The sequence below is a fragment of the Carcharhinus amblyrhynchos genome, chromosome 7, assembly GCF_965287045.1.
Source record: "Carcharhinus amblyrhynchos chromosome 7, sCarAmb.v2.hapA, whole genome shotgun sequence".
Lineage (NCBI taxonomy): Eukaryota > Metazoa > Chordata > Chondrichthyes > Carcharhiniformes > Carcharhinidae > Carcharhinus > Carcharhinus amblyrhynchos.
This window is the reverse complement of record NC_137330.1, coordinates 88,077,773-88,101,767: the sequence shown is the minus strand read 5'-3', so window position 1 is coordinate 88,101,767 and position 23,995 is coordinate 88,077,773. Positions and strand designations below refer to the sequence as shown.

Sequence of the window (23,995 nt, the reverse complement as noted above, 5' to 3'; positions counted from 1 at the left end):
GCGTGTTTCTAAGCAGTTTTGGGTGGGTCTGTCTGTGGCAGCCATTGTTTCAATATTCAACACTTTATATTTTATGTCTCTTCATTAAATAGTAAAGAGTTTCAAGGGTCTCTGAATTATTGGAAATGTCTCCCTCTTCACATTCGACTGAGGGTGATTTCTTTGTTTTTTTATTTTCACCTTTGAAGATGACCAACTTAGATATAAATGATCTACAGTATGCAGTTGACTGCACTGTCATTGCCTGCTCTGCAGCAGATTTGCACTCTCAAACTCTTGAATTCTTCATACAAGCAACTTGGCCTGTCCTTAAATGTTGCCAAACTAAACTTGTATATCAATCCACACCAGAGCAGCCAAATATTCCACTGCCATGTATCTTGAAGGAGAGACTCTGGAACATGTTGAGCACTTCCCATTTCTTTCAAAAGGTCACCACCCACAAGGAGATTCAACTGGATCAGCTGTGCTAGTCTTCTATAGACTATGGCAGTGAATATTTGACAACAAAGATATCCACAAGTCAACCAAAGTCCTGATGTACAGAGCAGCTGTCATCACCACGCTCATACTGTGTATCAGTGTCACATAAGGGCATGAGAAAATCCATCAGCAATGCCTCTGCTGCTCCCCTTGGATTCAATGGAAGGACCGTCAATTAAAGATAACCTTTTTGAAGCCAGCTCCACAAGCACTCAGGTAAAACTCCTGCAACATCAACATCAATCAACACTGTATCAAGATAGCCAAAAACCATGTCCCCACCAGGTTCTGTTATCTCAACACTCAAATGGCTGATACTGTGGGGGGGGGGGGGTGCATTAAGTCAAAAATACACTGAAGTTCTCCTTGAAACACAAAACCATTGACATAATTACTGAGATGAGCTTGCTACCAGTCATTCAAAATGGCTACAACTTGTCCATCAAGGTACATCTCACGGAATAACAAGGTCTTAATAATGAGGCAGAGCGACAGCACAGAAGGAAGCAAATCCTGCCCCCCAGATCCCAGTACCTCATTGGACATCCTGCCCCATTTGTTCAAAGAGCTGTGTGTCAAGAGTAGACCTGCTCAGTCACATGAAGACTCATGGCAGAAACTTGCCAATCTGGGTATAGGTCATCCTGGTGGCACAGTGGTTAGCACTGATGCCTCACAGTGCCAGGGACCCAGGTTCAATTCCAACCTTGGGTGACTGTGTGGAGTTTGCAAGTTCTCCCCACGGCTGCGTGGGTTTCATCCAGATGCGCCGGTTCGGTTGATTGGCCATGCTAAATTACCTCTTAATGTCAGAAGGACTAGCAGGGTTACGTGGTGTTACGGTCGGAGTGAGATTGTTATCGGCGAAGATTTTTTAGGCTGAATGGCCGCCTTCTGCACTGTATGGATTTTTCGAATAGAAGGACAGCCAAGGGTGATGCATAGAGGATGACAGGGAAATAGAAATAAGGGACAAAGTAGGAGAAAATTGAAGTCAGAGGAACAGTATTATGGCGGGATCACTTGGGATTAATGTTTTTGTGCTGTAGTTTATTAACCATGACTACAACGTCCTGACTTGGAAATATATTGCCATTCCTTCATTATCACTGGGTCAAAATCTTTTAACTCCCTCCCGAACAGCATTATGGGTGTACATACACCACATGGACTGCATTGGTTCAAGGGCAATATAGGATAGGCAATAAATGCTGACCTAGCTAGTGATGCCCAAATCTCATGAATCAATAAACTGAATTTAACCATACCATATAAGTCCATTGCATTTGATATTGGTGTTGAGCATTACACAAAATGGGATTGCTTCACATTGTTGGAATTATTCTACACACCTTTTCTAATATTTTCCTATGTTTACGGAAAAATTAACTTTAATGCCTTTTTCAGGAACATAGTGCTTTGTTAGTTGGTCCCTTAAAAAAATGGGGTAGTGGGACAAAGGTGGTTTCTATAACTTCGGCAAAAGATCATAGTCTCTCCACAGAGTAAAACATTACTGGATTTGAATTGTCCTTGTCTTATTCAGTGTTTCAACTTCAGGAGATATAGAAAATACAGCGCAATGATCTTTTAGCTCCTGCAGTCCATGTGGTGTATGTCCACTCATAGCGCTGTTCGGGAGGGTGTTAAAGGATTTTGACCCAGTGATAATGAAGGAATGGCAATATACTTCCTGTGAAATATTTTCCTGCATTTACGGAGAAATTAACTTCAGCAAAGCGCCATAGTCTCTCCAGTGTGTAACATTACTGGATTTGAACTGTCCTGGTCTTATTCAGTGTTTCAACTTCAGGAGACATACAAAATAGAGAGCAATGATCTTTTAGCCAAGAAACAGCCTTTGTCCTACCATCCCATCTTTTTTAAGGGATCAGCTAACAGAGCACTATATTCCTGAAAAAGGCATTTGTTAATTTCTTCGTAAATGCAGGAAAACGTTAGAAAGTGTGTAACCTTTGAAGATGGAATAATTCCAACAATGTGAAGCAACCCCATTATGTATATTTTGTGTGATTATAGAATCCGTAGTGATGTTTATAATATGTATGCAGTTGGAGGATCTTCATTTACACGTCCAGATAGGTCCATAACAAAACGGCAACTTTAATGAAACATCCCAAAACGCTTCACCAGATTGTTAACAAACACTTTGACACATAATGACATTGGAGAAGATAGCCAAAAGCTTGTGTAAAGAGAAAAAAGTTAGCGAATGTCAAAAGAGGAAGGAGTGATAGAGAGACAAAGTAGAGAGGGAATTGCAGGATGTTCATCAGTTTAAGGTGTGGCTACCAGTGGTGGCACATTTATCTTTCCGGACCTGAAGGGAGCACAGATACCTCTGAGAGTTGTAGGGATAGAGGCAACGACAGAGATTGGGAAGGGCTTGCCATGATTTCCTCCGGGTGCTCCAGTTTCCTCCCCCAGTCCAAAGATGTGCAGGTTAGGTGGATTGGTTACGCTAAATTGCCCTATAGTGTCCAGAGAGTGTGGTTAGGGGAATTAGCCAGGTAAATGCATGAGGTTACACAGACATGTCCTGGGTAAATGCTCTTTTGGAGAGTCAGCGCAGACTTGATGCACCAAATGGCAATGTAGGGAGTCTATAGAGAGATTAGAGGACTTGGCTTCACTTGTGTCAGGATCACAAACCAAATATCAGTAATCCATCAACATGTATAAATGTGGTGAGGGCAGGCTTCATTAATTGAGTTAGCGGTAGCTGCTTTCATTGACAAAAACAGAAAACGCTGGAGAAACTCAGCAGCTCTGACAACATCTGTGGAGAAAGAAGAGAGGCAACGTTTCGAATCTGGATGACCCTCTGTCAGCGGGAACACAACTGATGAAAGGTCTGTCAGTATATCGCTGCGGCTAAAAGAAAACGGTTCAAAATTGTCCACTCCGGCCCGGGCTATGCGCACGCACACCCACCCAACGCCCGTCTCTGTCTCCCCCTCGCCCGCCCGCCAAAGACAAACCTCAGAGGAAGTCTCGCCTCCCCACCGCTCTCATTGGCCAACCACCAGAGGCGCCGCGCTCTGACTGGTAGGCAGAGCTGTCGATCAAAGCGTGCGGGCACGCTTCCGGGTCTGGGTGCGTGCTCCAACAGAAATAGCGTTGGAACGCTGGACCGTTAAACCGCCGCGTTCCAAACAACAACAACAACAACAGCAGGGAGAGGAGCCGAGCAGCGTCCGCCTGCAAATCCCGGGCCGGCCCCACTGGAGCGGAGCGGAGCTGGGAGGGACAGGCCGGCCGGCCGGTGAGCAGCCTGTCACGACTTTCTTTCCGACTTTGTGAACATGCGCGGCGGAGTTCCGATATCCGGTTGACCGGGGCCTTGGGTGAAAATGGGAATTGGGAGCCGGCGGCAGTGCGTCTTGTGCCGACCTTGCACTGGCAGTGGGGCGGTGGGGGGTGGAAGAGCCGGGGGGAAGTGAGCGAGCCGTGCCTTCCGGAGCTGATCGCCCACTGACTCGGTGTGTTTGTTGGTGTGGGCCCAGGGCTTGCTTCATCCACAAAGCCGTCCCCCTCGCCTCTCTGCTGTATGGACGCTCTACAGATATCCCCATCCCCATCCCCGTCCCCTCTCCCTCTCTCAGATTTGTCACAGGAGGCCAATCGGCCCATCAGGTCCATACCCGCTTTCCCAATGGGTGCCGATGACATTCCAATGGCAGTCCTGAAGACTTGTGCTCCCCTGGCCAAGCAGTACCAACTCTGGCACCTAAGCCGGCAATGTGCAAAATTGTCCAGGTGTATCCTGTCCACAAAAAGCAGTACAAATCCAACGGAGCCAATTACTTGCCCCTCGGTCCATTCCCAACCACCAGCAAACTGATGTCCACAGTGCTGTCAAATGGCATTTACTGATCAATAACCTGCTCGTTGATGCTCAGCTTGGGTTCTGCCAGGACCACTTAGCCCCTGACCTTATTTCAGCCTCAGTCCAAACAGGGATGAAACAGCTGAACTCAGGAAATGTAAGTGACTGCCCTTGGCATCATAGTGGCATTTGCCATCAGAAGGGAGGGGGGGAGACATTTGTGAAATCTTCGCCATCTGTGACTCCTCAGATACTGCAGCAGTCCATTTCCAGATGCAGCAAAACCTGGACAACATTCAAACTTGGGCTGATCTGTGGTGTGGATATTACTTGCAATTTGGCAATGACCATCTTCAATAACCATATCTCCATGACATTTAGTTGCATTACCCTAGCTGAATCCTGCAATATTGACATCTTGGAGGCTGCGGGTTATCATTGATCAGATACTGAATTGAACCAGTCATGTAAATACTGTAGCTACAAGAGCAGATCAAAGGCTAAGAATCCTGTGCTGAGTAACTTGCCTTCTGACTTTCCAAATCCTGTCCCCTATTGTATTGCACAAGTCAGTAGTATGATGGAATATTTTCCCCTTGCCTGAATGAATGCAACTCAAACAACACTCAAACTTGACACCATCTAGAGCAAAGCAGCCCACTTGATTGGCATCCCATCCACTACCTTAAACAGTCAATTCCCTCCACCACCGATGCACAGCTGTAGTATCTGCAGGATGCACTGCAGCAAGTCACCAAGGCTCCTTTGACAGCACCTTTCAAACCCACAATCTCTACTATCTCAAAGGGCAAGGGCAGCAGATGCACCAGCAAATTCCCGTCCAAACCTCACACTATCCTGACTTGGAAATATGTCGCTGTTTCTTCACTGTCACTTGATCAAAATTCTGTAAATCCTTTCCTAACAGCACTGTGGCTATCTCTACTCCACGTGGACTATAGTAGTGCAAGAAGACAGCTCATCAACCTTTCAAGGGCAATTAGGGATGGGCAATAAATATTGGGCTAGCCAGTGACAACCACATCCCGTGAATGAATACACTTTAAAAATGTCCTGTTATAACGAAGTGTAATGTAATTATATAACTAATGGAATGCAGTTTTAATACTGTACTTCTCCCACATAAAGAAATGTAAGGGTTGCTGGTGGGTAAAGCCAGAGCTGGATCTCAATGGGACAGTTACTTGGGGGAGGGGTGAAGTGACGGAAAGCAATCAGTCTGACTGAGCAGCAGATGCTACTTGTTACTTCCACTGGTGAAACAGATGGCTGCTGGATCTAACTGGTGTTTCTTTCATGGAATAATCCAGTCATTTCTGTTTCTCTGCTCTATCCCTGGAGCCTTATAAGTTTAACTTCTAAAGTACTGATCCAATTCCCCTTTTGGAATTGATCACTTCTGTTGCCACCACCCTTGTAGGCTGAACGTTCCAGGTCATTACCATTCGTGGTGTAAAAAAGTTCATCCTTCCGTCCTCACCTTACCCCTGCAGCTCTTATCAAAAACCTTGTATCTTAAACGATAGTCTTTGCTATCACCTAATGAATAAAAAGTGTCACCACACCAGGTTAAAGTCCAACCAGTTTATTTGATAGTAATCCCACAAGCTTTTGGAAACGGTGTTCCTTCGTCAGGTGTGTGGAAGATTCTGATCAGAGAAGGGCATATAAAGTCACATACGGTTTACAGAATACTGATTAGAATGCACATCTTTACAGCTAACCTGCTATTCAAGTCTTAAAGATGTAGACTGCATCTGTATTCTGTAAACTGTGTGTGACTTTATATGCCCTTCTCTGATCAGAATCTTCCACACACCTGATGAAGGAACGCCACTTCCGAAAGCTTGTGGGATTACTATCAAATAAACTGGTTGGACTTTAACCTAGTGTTGTGAGAATTCTTACTGTGTTTACCCCAGTCCAATGCCGGCATCTCTACGTCATCGTCTAATGAGAACAGCTCTATAGTATCTTCTTTCAATATCCTTTGCTCCAAGAAGAAAACACAAGATTCTCGAACTTGTTCTGCTAGTTTCATTTTCTCATCCTGGAACTATTCTGTAAATCTCCTCTTCACCCTCTCAAGGACCTCATATCCTTCCTAATGTATGGCGACAGAACTGGATGCAGTGTCCTATTTCTGGTCTAACCAGAGCTTTATACAGATGGAGCACAACTTCCTTGCTTTTGTATGTGAAACCCAAGATTATACATTCTTCAACTACCCTCTCAATATGTCTTGCTGCCTTCTAAAATCTGTGGATATGAAATCCCTCTGTCCTTGTACCCATTTTAGAACTGCCATTAATTCTATATTGCTTGTCCTTGTGTCTTCTGCCAAAATTCATCACTGCATTCTTCTCTGTTTTAAATTCCATCTGCCACTAGTTGGACCATGCTACAAGCTTATTTGTGTTCTGTTGCAGTCAATTGATAACATCTTCACTGCTGCTTAACCTATTGGCAAATTTTGAAATTTTACTCTATATGCCAATACCCGCATCATTTTAAAAGTGATCAGAAAAGCAGTAGTCCCAGCATTGATGCTTGAGGAGCATCAATCCGCTACCATCCTCCAGTTTGCAAAGTAACCATTTACCACCACTCACTATTTTTTGTCATTAAGCCAATTTTTGATTAAAGCTAACATGACTCTCCCACTTCAATAGCCTCTGTTTTGTTAACCAGCCTTTTATGTTTGTTGAATGCTTCCTTAGAATCCATATAGACAGCATCCATTACATTTCCTTCATCAATCTCTGTTACTCCATTAGGTTGGTCAAGTACCGTCTGCCTTTTGTAAATCTGTACTGGTTGTCCTAAATTAATTCTACACTCTCCCGAGTACCTGTGGATTTATTTCCTCTTGATTGTTATACCATTACCCCTGTTAAACTGACTGCCCTGTAGTTACTAGGAATACCATTGCACCCTTTTTTTGTAAAAGAAAGTGACACATTTACCACTTTTTGATACTCTGGCACTTGCTCTGTATCTAGCGAAGATTTGGAGATTATGACAAGACCTTCGCTGTCTCCTGGAATGCAAGCCATCTGGACCAGGCAAATTGCTACTCTGAGCATAAACAGCTTTTCCAGCGCATCCTGTCTTTAAATTTTCATCCCATCCATTACTCCTACCATCTGTATTTCTACTGATAATTGATCAGCTTTTTCTTCCTTGATAAATGCAGATACAAAATAGACATTAGCCTTGCCCTGTGCACTAAGCACATGTCTCCTCTACAGATAAGACCCACAATGGCTTTGACTGTCCATTTACTGTTGACATGCTGATGGTTGATTTTTGGGTTTCCTTTTATGTAAATTGCTCTTCTATTTTCATATTCTTTCTTGGCAGTCTGTTTCTCTTCTCAACTGATTGTATCTGGTTTAGTTTGGACTTGAAAATTTACCAACATACATTATAGATTCTTTTTTTGTTTCATCATATCCTCTTTTGTCATCTGAGGAGCCCTGGTATTGGTTTGTTCATCTGTGTTGGAATGTACCTAATCTGTACCTTAAACAATTCTGCTTTAAAGATCACCCTTTGTTCCATTATGTTTTTTTCCATTCTGTCTTTGGTTTCATTTTATTTTGGCTGGATCCTCTCTCATCCCACAGGAGTTAGCCCGCTTCCAATTTAGAAATTCCCATTTGATTGTCCCTTGTTGTTCTCCATTACCAATCTGAATCTTAGTAAGAAGTTTCACAACATCAGGTTAAAATTCAACAGGTTTATTTGGAAGCATGAACTTTTGGACAGCTTACTCTTTCATCAGGTGAGTGGTTCACCCGATGAAGAAGCAGCGCCCTGAAAGCTTGTGATGCCAAATAAACCTGTTGGACTTTAACTTGGTGTTGCGAGACTTCTTACTGTGCCAACCCCTGTCGCCATATCATAATCTAAACCTTTTGATGGAATGGTAACTCTTATCTAAATGTTCCTTACAGACACAGTTCACCTCATTTCCCAGCACCAGATCTAGCAATGGCAGCTTTCTAGTTGGGCTGAGAACATACCGATCAAGGAAGTTCTCATGAAAGCATTTCATAAATTTCTTGCCCTTGTTAACTTTTAGTATTATCCTAATTGATATATGATTAATTCAAGCTCTCCAATATCTTAACTATAATTCTTACACATTTCAGTGATTTCCCTGTAGGTTTGCTGCTTTCTCTGTTTCACTGTTTCGAGGTCTGTAGAATATCTCTGGTAGTGTGATCATGGCATTATTGCTTGTCATCTGTAACCAAATAGATCTTGTCCTTGCCCCTCAAAGACATCCTTTCTTTCCAGTACACCATTGTCTTCCCTATTTAGTTCTGCCTTCCCACCTCCTTCCTTTTATCCTTCCCTATCTTTTCTGAAAACTTTGTATGCCTGATTATGAAGTGCGCAATCATCATCATTGTAATCCAGATTTCCATTTTTGCCACCATATCATATTACATACTAGATACTACTTATCTATATCATAAACCTATTTGTATTTGTAGCTCACCAACCTTATTCAGTATTTAGATATATGCGTTATAAACCTGCCTTTATGTTTCTAGTAGTCCTTCTTGGTCTGATATGGTATTAATGCCTTATTTAGTACACACCCACTTTATACACCTTAACCCTCTTTTTGACTTGATTTGATAATTCCCACTCCCCTGCTAATTTTGTTTTTTTTTTAATTCATTTGTGGGACATGGGCATCACCAGCTGGCCAGCATTTATTGCCCATCCCTAGTTGCCCTTGTTCAGAGGGCGGTTGAGAGACAATTACATTGCTGTGGCTCAGGAGTCACACGTAGGCCAGACCAGGTAAGGACGGCAGACTTTCCTCCCTATAGGACATTAATGAACCACATGGGTTTTTCCGACAATCAACAATGGCTTCATGACCATTAATAGGTTCTTCGTTCCAGGTTTCTTTCAACGAATTCAAATTCCACCATCTGCCGTATCGGGAGTCGAACCCAGGTCCCCAGAACACTAGCTGAGTTTCTGGATTAATAGCCTAGCAATAATACTGCTAGGCCGTTGCCTCCCCCGAGTTTAAAAACTCTCAACTACACGAGTGAACTTTCCCATAACGACGTTGGTCCTAGTTCTGTTGAGATGTAACATTCCCTTTTGAAATAGTGCCTCCTGCCCAGAACTAGCCACAATGTCCCAAAACCTGAAGCCCTCCCCCCTCTATGGTTCAAGACACACATTAATTTTTCTTATCCTATTCATGCTAATGTGCAGCACTTGGAGCAATTCAAAGATTATTACTGTCAAGTTCCTACATTTTTGTTCCTCGCTTCTGAAAATCTGATCATTGGACCTCAGTACCTTCTTTCTCTGTCATTTGAATTGACATGTACCACAATTCCTAGTTCACTCCCTTTCCTGCAGAATATTCAGCACCCTATATGAAGTGGCCTGCACCACAATGACACTTATTGAGATAACTTTTGTCCTCCTAACTATGAAATAACAACAGTTTTGCTGTGCTCTATCCTCCTGTTTTGTCCTCTGCCCAGTGGTACCATTTATTGCCCTTGTGAAGGTGGTGGTGAGTTACCTTAATTTCAAACAGCTGCAGTCCATCTTCTGCAGGTATTCCCACTGTGCTATTAGGAAGGTAATCACAGAACTTGAAAGTGATGGAGGGTTGGTACAGTTTCATAGTGTGTCCCGGAGATGAACTTGCAGATGCTGGTGTTCCCCATGTGTCAGCTGTCTTTGTCCTTCTCGAGGTTCTGGGTTTGGAAGATGCTGTGGAAAGATCCTTAGCAAGTTACTGCCTTTAGACCTCATCTGTGCTAATACGCTTGTTAACTCACTTACTGTCATATTTAGCATGCAGACACTTTCAATTTTTATTTACAATGTTCCCTGATGCTCACATTCTCTGCTGTCACAAACCTCTTCAGCTACATGCTTTTCACCTTTTGGGCTTTCCAACCAATCGCCAACCACTGTCTTGTGATGGCGCTGCTTGATAATTTTTTGATTTCTTCTGTCAGTGTAATCTCTAACGCTCCCTGACTCTTGCAACCTTGTTCTCTGCTGAAACCCCTCTCCCGCTATTATCTGTGGGTCCCTGTCTCTTTTTTCCCTCAGGCTCACTCTGTGTGATCCCTGCTGATGTCACTTTTACCTATGGGTCTTGGTCACTCTTTCCCCACAAGCTCTCTTTCTCTTAACGGGTGTGGTTTGTTGGTTGTTTGATGGCATATAAATTGGCATAGAAGTTGGACTATGACAATCATGTAAGTTTCTTCTGCACCAACAGGACTTTTATTTTTGCTTCTTCTTGTCATTGAGTTTTTTTTCTGAGTTCCTATACTCTAAACTTTGCACTTGATCACTTGGGATGGTGCCACATAAAGCACTGTTGAGTCCTGCTTTGATCTGTCCATAATGTTCACTATTACAGGATAACTGATAACCCACGTTTTCGTTCTCCATAGAAAACTGTTGTTCTAATTTTCTCATCCTTGTCTCTTCCACTCTCGCCTCCAAGGCAATCATGAACTTTTTTATTGCTAAGATCAGGAGCCTCAACTGGTTCTGCTGCTTTCCTTGCCTATCGGACAAAATTGCCTCTAAAGTTTTCTCCAAGCTAGATTGAACTTGAATCTTTATTTGGTTTCTCTCCAGTCTCCCATGTATCACCTCTTGTCTATGAGGCACACCACCTGCTCCCTTACTCCCATTCCTAAAGTGCTGACTTTTCAACTTTCATTTCTGGCTCCCACATTAGCTCATATTTTAGTGGTTCTCTGCCCTCAGGTGTTATCCTGCCCCCTTCAAATTAGCTGTGATGACCCTCTCCTCAAACAAAACCCAACCCTTGATCCTTCAGTCTTTACCACCCATCTCCAGCTTCCCGTTCTCTTAAATCCTTGAAATGTAATTTAGTTTATCGGTGTCACAAGTCGGCTTACATAAACACTGCAACGAAGTGACAGTGAAAATTCCCTAGTTGCCATATTCTGGTGCCTGTTTGGGTACACTGAGGTAGAATTTAGCGTGGCCAATACACCTAACCAGCTTGTCTTTCGGATTATGGGAGGAAACACACGCAGACGCAGACACAGGGAGAACATGCAGACTCTACACAATCACTGACCCAAGGCTGGAATTGAACCCGGGTCCCTGGCGCTGTGAGGTAGTAGTGCTTGCCACCATGCCGCCCCACTGTATTGAATGTGTTGCCACCTCCCAAATTCATGCACTAAGTTCAAATCTATATTTAATGAGTTAGGCGAAGAGACAGAGTAATAGATCTATCTATGTTTGCTGATGATACAAAACTAGTTGTGAATGCAAGCTGTGAAGGACACAAAGGTTGCAGCAATATAGACAGGTTAAGGGCAAGAAGGTGACAGATGGAGTATAATGTGGGAAGTGAGAGGTTACTCATTTTGGTAACAACAGAATCAGAATTTTTTGAAAAGTGTGGAGCTTGTAAAGATTGATATTCAGAAACTTGAGTTTTCTTGTGCAAAAGACAGAAAGTGAGCATGCAGGTGCGACAAGCATTTGGGGAGGCAATGACATGTTGGCCTTTATTGTAAGGGATTGAAGTAAAATAATAATGAAATTTTGCTACAGTTGTACATGGCTTTGGTGAGACTGCACCTGGAATGCCGTGTCCAGTTTTCCATATTTATGAAAGGATATAGTTGCATTGGAGGCAGTACAGTTAAAGTTCACTTGTTTGGCTCCTGGAATGATACTGTTGTCCTATGATGGTGAATTGAGCTTATACTTATCAGAGGCATAGAGGTTTGCAGCATGGAAACAGGCCCTTCAGCCCAACTTGTCCATGTCGCTCTTTTTTTTAAACCCCTAAGCTAGTCCCAATTGCCCACATTTGGCCCATATCCCTCTATACCCATTGTAACTGTCTAAATGCTTTTTAAAAGATAAAGACGTACCTATCTCTGCTACTACCTCTGGCAGCTTGTTCCAGACACTCATCACCCTCTGTGTGAAAAAAATTGCCCCCCGGACCCTTTTATATCTCTCCTTTCTCATCTTAAACCCGTGCCCTCTGGTTTTAGACTTCCCTACCTTTGGGAAAATATATTGACTATCCAGTTGATCTATGCCCCTCGTTATTTTATAGACCTGTAAGATCACCCCTCATGATCTCTGGAGCCTCCTATGCTCCAGAGAAAAATGTCCCAGTCTATCCAGCTCTCCTTATAACTCAAACCATCAAGTCCCGGTAGCATCCCGGTAAATCTCTTCTGCATTCTTTCTAGTTTAATGAAATCCTTTCTATAATAGGGTAACCAGAACTGTACACAGTATTTCAAATGTGGCCTTACCAATGTCTTCTACGATTTCAACAAGATATCCCAATTCCTGTATTCAGTTTTTTGACCTGTGAAACCAAGCATGCTGAATGCCTTCTTCACCACTCTGTCCACCTATGACTGCACTTTCAAGGAGCTATGAACCTGTATCCCTAGATCTCTTTATTCTATAACTCTATCCTTCACCCTATCATTAACTGAGTAAGTCCTGTCCTGGTTCAATCTACCAAATGCATTGCATTTATCTAAATTGAACTACATCTGCCATTCGTCAACCCACTGGCCCAATTGATCAAGATCCCATTGCAATCCGTGATAGCCTCCTTCACTGTCTACTATGCCACCAATCTTGATGTCAACTGCAAACTTATTAACCATGCCTCCTATATTCTCGTCCAATCATTAATATAAATGACAAATGACAGTGGACCTAGCACTGATCCCTGAGGCACACCACTGATCACAGGTCTCCAGTTTGAAAAATGATCCTCGAAAAACGATCCTCTAAAAGCACCCTCTGGCTTTGTCATCAAACCAATTTTGTATTCATTTAGCTACCTCACCCTGGATCCAATGAGATTTAACCTTATGCAACATGCAGTACCTTATCAAAGGCCTTGCTAAAGTCCATGTAGACAACATCAACTGCACTGCCCTCGTCTACATTTTTGGTTACCCCTTCAAAAAACTCAATCAAATTTGTGAGATATGATTTTCCACTCACAAAGCCATGCTGACTGAGCAAGGACTTCTCTAAATGCCTGTAGATCCTGTCTCTCAAAATACCTTCCGATAACTTGCCTACCACAGATGTGAGGCTGACCGGCCTGTAGTTCCCAGGCTTTTCCATGTAGTCCTTTTTAAACAAAGACACAACATTTGCCATTCTCCAATCTTCAGGCACCTCACCTGTTGACTATTGATGATTCAAATATCTCTGTTAGGGGACCCACAATTTTCTCCCTAATCTGTCACAATGTCCTGGGATACACTTCATCAGATCCCAGGGATTTATCTACCTTGACGCACTTTAAGACTTCCAGCACCACCTCCTCTGTAATATGTACACTCCTCAAGACATCACTATTTATTTCCCTAACATCCATGCTTTTCTTAGCAGCAAATGCTGATGAGAAATATTCATCTCTCTGAAATTTAGAAGAATGAGAGGTGATCTCATTGAAACATCTAAAATTCTAGAGAGGGTTGACAGAGTAGACACTGAGAGGTTACTGCCACTGGCTGGGAGACGAGAGTTTGAGAATCCTGTCTCAGGTAAAGGGATGTTCACTTAAGACTGATATTAGGATAAATTTCTTCACTCAGAGGATAGTGAATTTCTATCCCAGTGGGGTGTTGATGTGCTATCAATAATTATAGTTAAGAAGGGATGGACAGATTTTTGGTGCCTTAGGGAATCGAGGATATTTGGAAGTGGGTGGGAAAGTGAACTCCAGATCAGCCTCGATTATTGAATGGTGGCTTTGTGGATTTTATGGTCGACTCATCCTGTTTCTTATATTCTAATGAATCCCTCCAGTCACAGCACCAAAATGACCTTATGAAAGTCACAAATGACATCCCCCATGACTGTCACCCCTCAGCCTGGCTGCAACCTTTTGATCACACCATCAACCTCCAATGCTTCCACGATTAGCCAGCTGGATGGGACAGCACCTACTTAGTTCCTTCTTTAGTTATCCAGTTGTAAACCGAGAATAGTCTATAATGGCTTCTCTTGTTCTTGATTTGTTAACTACTGTCCTCCAAGGATCTATAACCTGAGCTCTGCTGTTCCTCATTTACATAACTCTTTTTGTGAGGCATCTGAAAGTACATCATCTGTGTGTACTTCAGAAATCGAAAGCCAAATCTGAACCAGTGTGCAATCCTAATAATACCATAGTGACTTGGAATGAATTTGATGAACTCTTTGTGTCAGATGCTAAAGATAATGAAGTTGATGATTTTTAAAATGTTTTAATTTGGGTTAATGGTAACCTTGTATAATTAATTCATTTTAATAAAGTGTGTCATATTGATGTTATTTGAATTGCCAGTGTTATCTGTTTACACATTTCAAAATGATGACCACTGGCACCAACACCAATGTTTCACATTTCATACTTGCTGAATAAGTTGACCTCCCTCAAAGAATTTTTGTGATTTCAGAGATTGGCTTATATGCCTCAATTAAAAGAAATTTGTTATTTCTTTTGAGAATTATTTGAAATAGAATGCTGTACTCCGTGCGCACATAACAGAACATACAATGTGTTTATCAGATTTGTTCATGTCTATACTAAAACAGACGACAGCTGTTGTGTCAGAGACTGCAAGTAACAAATAGCAGCATACGTGCAAAGTGCACCACCACCGTTGGAGGCCGAACCTTAAGATAGTGCTGTCACAATACAGTTTTTGTACAGAGATCATTCGAGTGCAACCCCGAAAATCCATGTGATCCATTTTAATAGCCTAGTTTGATTTGACCTCTTGTGCTGTGGAGAACCTGAAGTCTGGGTCTCCTGCTTGTTACTTTGTAGCCTTGTCTGCATGCAGTATTTTGTTTTCCTTGATGAATTGAAGCAGACTTGATCACCAACACAGTGAAAAAGGTATCCTGGAGTTTCCGAGTCATCCTACTTCAAACGATCTAGCCGATTGAAAGGAATCCTGAGGGTGTGACGCCTTAAGTCATTATATGTAATTTAAATAAATTATTTACATGTGGATTGACACATTATCATAGTGGGGCCATAGTGGGATTTGCGCTATGTTAAATTAACAGAATTTTTCTAATATTTCTGTGGTTGCTGTTTATGAACTTCAGTACGAAATTCTGCCGAATGCAAATCTATGTCATGGAGGTGCCCACCTGGTGCTGAAATTGGATGTTGTTGCTTGTGTTCCCCTTTACAGTGTGCTGTGTTGATATATTTTGGCTTATAGAACTGTCGGGGTGCTTTTGAATGTCTCGGAAATAAAACTGGAAATATGCTGCATTTATCCTCAATGATGTAACATCAACTTGTCTACTCTATTGGATGTAGTCCTCCTTCCAACCAGTCCTTGTGTTAGTATATGGACATTCGTTCAATGATCTTGAAATGCAAAAACTGCATAATCACAGTTTTGAATACAATAAGTTGTTGTTGAATTTACTTTGGGAAATCCAATGCTTTAATTGACATTTTATACATAAGAAATAGGAGCAGAAGTCGGCCATCTAGCCCTTTGAGCCTGCCCCGCCATTCAATAAGATCATGGCTGATCTGTCGTGGCTCAGTTCCACTTTCCCACCCTCTCCCCATAACCCTTAATCCCCTCGCTTATCAAAAACCCATCAACCCGCGTCTTAAAAATATTTAGTGAGGCAGCCTCCACCACTTCAACGGGCAGAGAATTCCAGAGATTCACCACCCTTTGAGTGAAGAAGTTTCTCCTCAACTCCGTTCTAAACCGCCCCCCCCTTTATCTTGAGGCTGTGGCCCCTAGTCCTACTGTCCTTTCTGAGCGGGAAGAATCTGTCCACCTCTATCCTTTCCATCCCATTCATCATCTTATACGCCTCAATGAGTTCGCCCCTCATTCTTCTAAACTCTAACGAGTACAAGCCTATTCAGCCTCTCCTCATAGCTCAACCCCCTCAACTCCGGCATCAGCCTAGTAAACCCCCTCTGCACTCCCTCCAAGGCCAAAATATCCTTGCGTAAGTGCGGCGACCAAAACTGCACACATTACTCCAGCTGCAGCCTCACCAATGCCCTATACAGCTGCAGCAAGACCTCCCTACTTTTATATTCAATCCCCCTCGCTATGAAGGCCAGCATCCCATTAGCCTTCCTGACCTCCTGCTGCACCTGCAGGCTGGGTTTTTGCGACTCATGCACAAGGACCCCGAGGTCCCTCTGCACCGTCGCCTGCTGCAGTTTTTTGCCACATAAGTAATAGTCCTTCCTACCATTATTCCTACCAAAGTGGACCACCTCGCACTTGCCAACATTAAATTCCATTTGCCAGTTCCTGGCCCATTCGCCCAGCCTATCTAGATCCTTCTGCAGACTGTCCACACCCTCCGCGCAATTTGCCGTTCCACCAATCTTGGCGTCATCAGCAAATTTCGACACCATACACTTGGTTCCCTCCTTCAGATCATCTATATAGATGGTAAATAGCTGAGGCCCCAGCACCGACCCCTGGGGCACTCCACTAGTCACCAACCGCCAATCCGAATAGCACCCATTGACCCCCACTCTCTGCCTCTTATTTGACAGCCAATCCTCTATCCACGCTAACACCCTACCCCGAACTCCATGCCCCCTTACCTTCTGCAATAACTTCTTGTGAGGTACCTTGTCAAACGCCTTCTGAAAATCAAGAAAGACCACATCCACCGGCTCTCCTCTATCCACCGCCCTAGACACATCCTCATAGAACTCCAATAAATTTGTCAGACACGACTTCCCCTTAACGAAACCGTGCTGCGTCTGCTCTATCAAGCAATTCCCCTCAAGATGCCTCGCTATTTCCTCCTTGATGACGGATTCTAACATTTTACCTACAACAGACGTTAAACTAACCGGCCTATAATTCCTGGCCTTTTGCCTGCCACCCTTCTTAAAAACGGCATAACATTAGCCGTTTTCCAATCTTCCGGCACTTCCCCGGAATCCAGCAACGTTTGGAAAATAACCACCAAGGCATCCACTATCACCTCCGCCATTTCTTTCAGAACCCTTGGATGCATTCCATCCGGTCCTGGCGACTTGTCCACAATCAGTCCCTCCAGTCTGTTGAGCACCGCCTCTCTGGTAACAATAATGTCATTGAGACCCTCCTGTCCTACCATCTCTCCATCGCTAACACCTGGCAAATTATTCACGTCCTCCTCCGTGAAGACCGAAACAAAAAGTTATTCAAGCCCTCAGCCATTTCCCCATCCCCTACCACTAAGTCCCCCCTCTCATCCTCTAAGGGTCCAACGTTCACCCTAGCCAGCCTCTCCCTTTTTATATATTTATAAAAACTCTTGCTATCCTTTTTTATATTAAGCGCTAGCCCAGCTTCATAGTTTCTCCTACCCTTCTTTATCAACTTCTTTGTCAATCTTTGTTGACATTTAAACCTCTCCCAATCCTCTTCTCGCCCACTACTCTTAGCTACTCTAAACGCCTCCTCTTTTAATTTAACACTTTCCTTCACCTCCTTCGTTATCCACGGCTTATTACCTCTCCTCCTACGGTCCTTTTTAACCATCAGAATAAATTTCTGCTGAGCACCAAGAAAGATCTCCTTAAAGATCCTCCACTGCTCCTCAGCAGACCTACCTTCCAACGCGCTCCCCCAGTCAACAATCTGGATTTTTGGCAAGTCATTTGGCATTTAACAAGTAGCTTCTAGCAAGATGGCGTTTACATGAAAGTCATGTTTAACCATGGAAGGGGGGACAAATGCCACCTTTCGTCATTAAAGAGATCCATATATTTGACCAGTAATGTAAAGAAAAGAAACTTTTTTTTTACATTACTGAATTGACCGAATTATTCTTCTCCATAAAGTCAACCAGTTTTTGACAAACATTTTCATGTTGTGACCTCGTTTTAATGCCTCAGACTTGGTGTGAGCTCAGGGTAGAAAACTTGGCTGGCAAGTGGGAGTTGTTGGGTGGCAGGAGTGGAAATAGTAACCTTCGCTATTTAATTAGTGCACACTATTTTTTGAAGATTTGAAAATCATGTGTTTTCAAAGTTGAGATATTTTTTCCCAATGTTATCTCACTGAGCCGAATCAGACTCGAGCCATGCGTGTTGTGACAGCTTTTTAGGTTAATGTGATTGATATGGCACATCTAACCTCTGATGCTGCATACATCTTGAACCGTATCGAGATTTGATGCAGACCTGTATTTTTTAAAAATTGAATGTGTTTAAGGCACACTCACTGGCTGCCTGTGCAAAGCTTGTTCACTGTCCACCTTTTCCAATGAACTGTGAACAGCGGAACTAATTGGATAGGCATATGGGACTGCAAAGCTGGTCCCAGGACTATCCAGACATTCTCTGCCCCAAAATCGTTCCCAGTTTGGGAACTCCTGAAATAGGCCTGATATCCTTCATTATCAGGAATGCTAAATAAATGTAAGGCAACTTTTGAATGATCTTAGGAAGATCTTGAAAGCTTTTCAAAAATAACTCGAGGTACAGGTCTTGAGAAGAAGGCCAAGATATGTCACATAAGAAAGACTGCTATTGAATGGAGAGTGCCAAGCAACGGGAAGGTGAAACTACACTGATTTTTGAAGTTCGGTAAGTTATTTTATGTAAGCACATAATGTGAATAAATCTGCCATGAAAATGATTTAGATATTGTTTTACGTCTGTAGTGCTCCTTGTCCTCATTTTCAGAACTCCGAATAGTAACATCAAAATGGTCCAAGATTTGGGTACTATCTTTAAAATATTTTCTAAGTGATGTGCTGTACAATGTCTTAATTTGAATTATTCACTTCATATTTTCACAGATAATTAATCCACATTCCAGCCAACAATTGAATCTTTGAGCATCTTGCTTCTGGAGGAGGATGAATCTCAAGATTTGAAGGAAGAGGAGGGGGTAAATTCTATTATTTCTCTAATGCAGTATGCCCAGGGCATTTTTTTAAAAAAAGGAAATAGGTGCAAATATTTAGGAATATCCACAAGTCTCCCATGTAAAAAGCTGTCAACATTCAAAGAGCCACCTAAAATAGATGCTTTAAAATAAAAAAACAAAATACTACAGAGGCTTGCAAACAGGAGCAAATGGAATTAGGATCAGAGATAGGCCGCTGAACCCTTCAAGTCTACTCTGCCATTCAATATAATTGTGGCTGACCTGATTTTAACCTCAACATTTCTGTCTACCTTTGATAACCTTTCACCTCTTATCAAGAATCTATCTACTTTTGCCTTAAAAATATTCAAAGATTTTGCCTGTACTGTCTTTTGAGGAAAAGGATTCCAAAGACTACTGACCTTCTGAGAGAGAAATTTCCTCGTCTTTCTTAATTGGGTGACCCCTTATTTTTAACAGTGATCTTAGTTCTAGATTCTCCCACAAGAGGACACATCCTTTCTGCATCCACCCTGTCTGGTCCCTTCAGGATTGTGTATGTTTCAATCAAGTGGCGTCTTACTCGTCTAAACTCCAGTGGAGTTTCTTATTGGTGCAACATTTACTTTGCACTTCTTTTTAACATGTACAGTAATACCAATTTGTTTTTAACTTCATAAACAATGTTATTTTTTAGGGTTGCTAAGCCGACAGTCAACATCTTTTCCCAAGGATAGCGGAGTCTAAAACCAGAGGGCATAGGTTTAAGGGGAGAGGGAAGAGAAACAAAAGGGTCCAGAAGAACAATTTTTTCACAGAGGGTGGTGAGTGTCTGGAATAAGCTGCCAGAGATGGTACTAGCGGCAGGTACAATTTTGTCTTTTTAAAAGCATTTAGACAGTTACATTGGTAAGATGGGTATAGAGGGATACGGGCCAAATGCAAGCATTTGGGCTTAGCTTAGTGGTTTTAAAAGAAGGGTGGCATGGACAAGTTGGGCTGAAGGGCCTGTTTCCATGCTGTAAACCTAAATGACTTTATCTTCCAAAAGTTGATCACCCTGCAAGAATGCAAGAAGTCTCAACATCCTTGCACATTGGCCCCTTAAAGGGCAGGCTTTCAAGGAAGTGTATGAGACTTATTAGTTTATAGTCTCAGTACAGGTGATCAAAATGATACTAAAACATGTGTTCGAAATTAATCTTTTTGCAAGAGTTTGTTCAATAACAGCCTAAAATTACTAAATTTTGTTAGAATTGAGAGTTCTTGTACTGTGCTTAAATATAAATAAAGTTAATAGCTTTTAGCAAAAAGTTAGTACTTGCATGGAGGTCGGTCACCAGTGGAGTGCCCCAGGGATCCGTTCTGGGACCCTTGCTGTTTTAATTTTCACAAATGACCTGGATGAGGAAGTGGAGAGATGAGTTGGTAAGTTTGCTGACGACACAAAAGTTGGTGGTGTTGTGCATAGTTTGGAGGGATGTCAGAAGTTGCAGCATGACATAGATAGGATGCAAGGCTGGGCGGAGAAGTGGCAGATAGACTTCAACCCGGATAAATGTGTAGTGGTCCATTTTGGCAGGTCAAATGGGATGAAGGAGTACAATATCAAGGGTAAGACGCTTAGCAGTGTAGAGGATCAGAAGGACCTTGGGGTCCGAGTCCATAGGACTCTTAAATCGGCCTCGCAGGTAGAGGATGTGGTTAAGAAAGCGTATGGTGCACTGGCCTTCATCAGTCGAGGGATTGAGTTTAGGAGTCGGGAGATAATACTGCAGCTTTATAAGACCCTAGTCAGACCCCTCATGGAGTACAGTGCTTAGTTCTGGTCGCCTCATTACAGGAGGGATGTGGAAACTATTGAAAGGGTGCAGAGGAGATTTACAAGGATGTTGCCTGGATTGGGTGGCATACCTTATGAGGATAGGTTCAGGGAGCTTGGTCGACTCTCCTTAGAGAGACAAAGGATGAGAGGTGACCTGATAGAAGTGTATAAGATGTTGAGAGGTATAGATGGGGTGAATTCTCAGAAGCTTTTTCCCAGAGCTGGAATGGTTGCTATGAGAAGACACAGGTTTAAGGTGCTGGGGAATAGGTACAGAGGAGATGTCAGGGGTAAGTTTTTCACTCAGAGAGTAGTGGGTGAGTGGAATTGGCTGCCGTCAGTGGTGGTGGAGGCAAATTTGATGGGGTCTTTTAAGAGACTGCTGGATGACTACATGGGACTTAATAGAATTGAGGGATGTAGGTAAGCCCAGTAGGTAGGGATATCATCAGCACAATTTGTAGGCCAAAGGGCCTGTTTGTACTGTAGTTTTTCTATGTTCTGTGTTCTAAGTAGATATCATGCGGAATAGGAATTTGTTTTTTTCTCTGATATCTTAAATAATTATGCAGACAATTATGAGCACCCTAAGCCTATGATTATTGGCTGATAATCAGTTTCTATTTTGCTTTCTTGAGATTATACTTGACCTTTCCCATTCCACTTTACTGTCTACCTAGCTTCTGTGTGTTTAAATCAGGATTTTTTCAGGCATTTTTTTTCTCTCAGCTGCAAATTACTTTTTGTCATCAACAAAACAAACTTGATGAAATACAGATGGAGAAGATTATTAATACATAGGATTTCTGACAAATCACTACAAATTAGGGATGTTTGGAATTGTTATATTTTCATTGCTGTTTACTTAATTTTATCCTTTTTTGTTCATTCATGTGCTGTTGCTGGGAAAGCTATCATTTATTGCCCACCCCTATACAATTGAATGGCTTGCAAAGCCACATTAGAGAATAGTTAAGGGCCAATTACAATGTTGTCATCTGGAGTCACATATATGCCAAATTGAATAAATTCAGCATATTTCCTTCCCTAATGGACATTATTATTGAACCAGGTAGGTTTTTCTTTACAATTTAGTTGTTTGTATGGCCACTATTACTGCTACATGGTAGCTTTTGTTCCAGATTTATTTAATTAATTGAACTTAAATTCACAGCTGCTCTGATGGGATTTGAACTCTTGTGTCTACTTCATTAGTCCAAATCTCTGGATTATTATGCTAGTCATGTAACCGCTCCAGACCCACAGCAATGTGATTGACTCTTAACTGCTGTCTGGAAGGACCTAACAAGCCATTCCGTTGTATGGAGGAACCTCAGCACCACCTTCCCAATGGCATTTGGAAATGGACAATAAATGTTGTGATGCCATATCCTGTGAATGTATTAAAAACTATAATAATAAACTATATTTTATTCAAGGGTTAAAGAAAAACATTACCACTGACAGGCTGGTTCTTTGACATTAGAACATTGTGAACAGTATTACACTACATCATTTTTGGAGTATGATTTTTCAGCCATGTATAATTTGTGTCTACAGTTGAGGCATTAAAAAAAACAAGATTGACCCTCAAGTCTGTCAAATACACATTTTACCCAAGTTATTTCTGTTTTAAAAATGTGCCCAATTACTTTTGGAGCAGAACATCCACTGCACAGTTCTTTTTGTTAAAACAGTAGAATTTTTAGACCTGATGAAAGCTTATCCTAACTCAAAATGTTGGCTCTATTCTCTCTCCACAGATGCTGTCAGACCTGCTGAGATTTTCCAGCATTTTCTGTTTTGTTTCAGATTCTAGTATCCACATTATTTTACCTTTGTTTTAGGATTTTTATGAATATCAGTGTTTTTAAAGGCATTAGTTACATTGCACATAGTTTATAGAGCATTTAAGCAGTAAACCAAGCTAATAATAAAATTGAGCTACTATTATTTCACTTATAGGTGTGGTACCTTTCTTTGCTAGACTTTGATCATTTCTGCCTTTTACTCGGACTCCAGAATTCGGCTGCCCAGCTGGCTATGGTGAGTAGTTTTCTGTTCTTGACTCTCAAGTTTCTTATCAGAAAAATGTGGGCTAACCAGACGGCACAGTGGGACAGTGGTTAGCACTGTTGCCTCACACTCCAAGGACGTGGATTCGATTCCCAACTTGGGACACGTGTAGTTTGCACGTTCTCCCTGCGTTTGCATATTTTACCTCCGAGTGCCCTGGTTTCCTCCCACAGTCCAAAGATGTGCGGGTTGGAATGATTGGTTATGGTAAATTGCCCCTTAGAGTCCTGGGCTGGTTAGGTTAGAGGGAGTAGTACGGTAAATATGTGGGCTTGCAGGATATGGCCTGGCTGGGATTGTTGTTGGTACCGAGTTAATGGGCTGTGTGGGTTGTATGATTTCTGTGAACTCATGGGCCAATGCAGTATATTTAGCAAAATGTAACTTCCCTGTAGTACCATCAAAATTTTATGGACTAGTTTTATGGATGCTATTTTGAGTAAGGAACTCCAATTGCTTATTGTTATGGAATACATTGCGTATTCTTAGATATCTCTGTACATATGAAGTTAACATTTTGCTGTTCTAATCTAGTATAGCACTATCTAGGTGGTATGCTGTCTGTTGGTCAGTTGGATAACAAGCCATACCCATGGAACCGGACAATGATATTGCACTGGATATTTTGATAACAAATGTAGTCTGTGTCTTTAAAACAAGATGCCATTTAAATCTGCGGAAGATTGCACTGGAAGGAACAAATGTGATCTACAAAAGAGATGTTGGAGTAAGTCCTATTCTTTGCGTCATCACTTCTGTGTCATTGTATTAGTTGCAATAAACTCTCACTTCTATACTGCTATGGTGAACAATACTAAATTATTTAAT

The 23,995-nt window shown here is 42.1% G+C and overlaps 1 protein-coding gene across 2 annotated transcripts in view; it reads left to right on the top strand.

The window, feature by feature from the left end:
* The first annotated feature begins 3,588 nt into the window (after window positions 1-3,588).
* tbpl1 (TBP-like 1) overlaps window positions 3,589-23,995 on the top strand; it is a 42,654-nt gene continuing 22,247 nt past the window's right edge. Inside the window, exons 1-4 of one of the 2 annotated variants that reach the window (XM_080192743.1) lie at window positions 3,589-3,769; window positions 19,196-19,287; window positions 23,057-23,137; window positions 23,707-23,894. In XM_080192743.1, coding sequence (XP_080048869.1) covers window positions 23,760-23,894 — 135 coding nt within the window. In that variant the 5' untranslated portion in view covers window positions 3,589-3,769; window positions 19,196-19,287; window positions 23,057-23,137; window positions 23,707-23,759. Of the gene's footprint in view, window positions 3,770-19,195; window positions 19,288-23,056; window positions 23,138-23,701; window positions 23,895-23,995 lie in introns of both variants that reach the window. The other variant, XM_080192742.1, reaches the window with a different exon arrangement.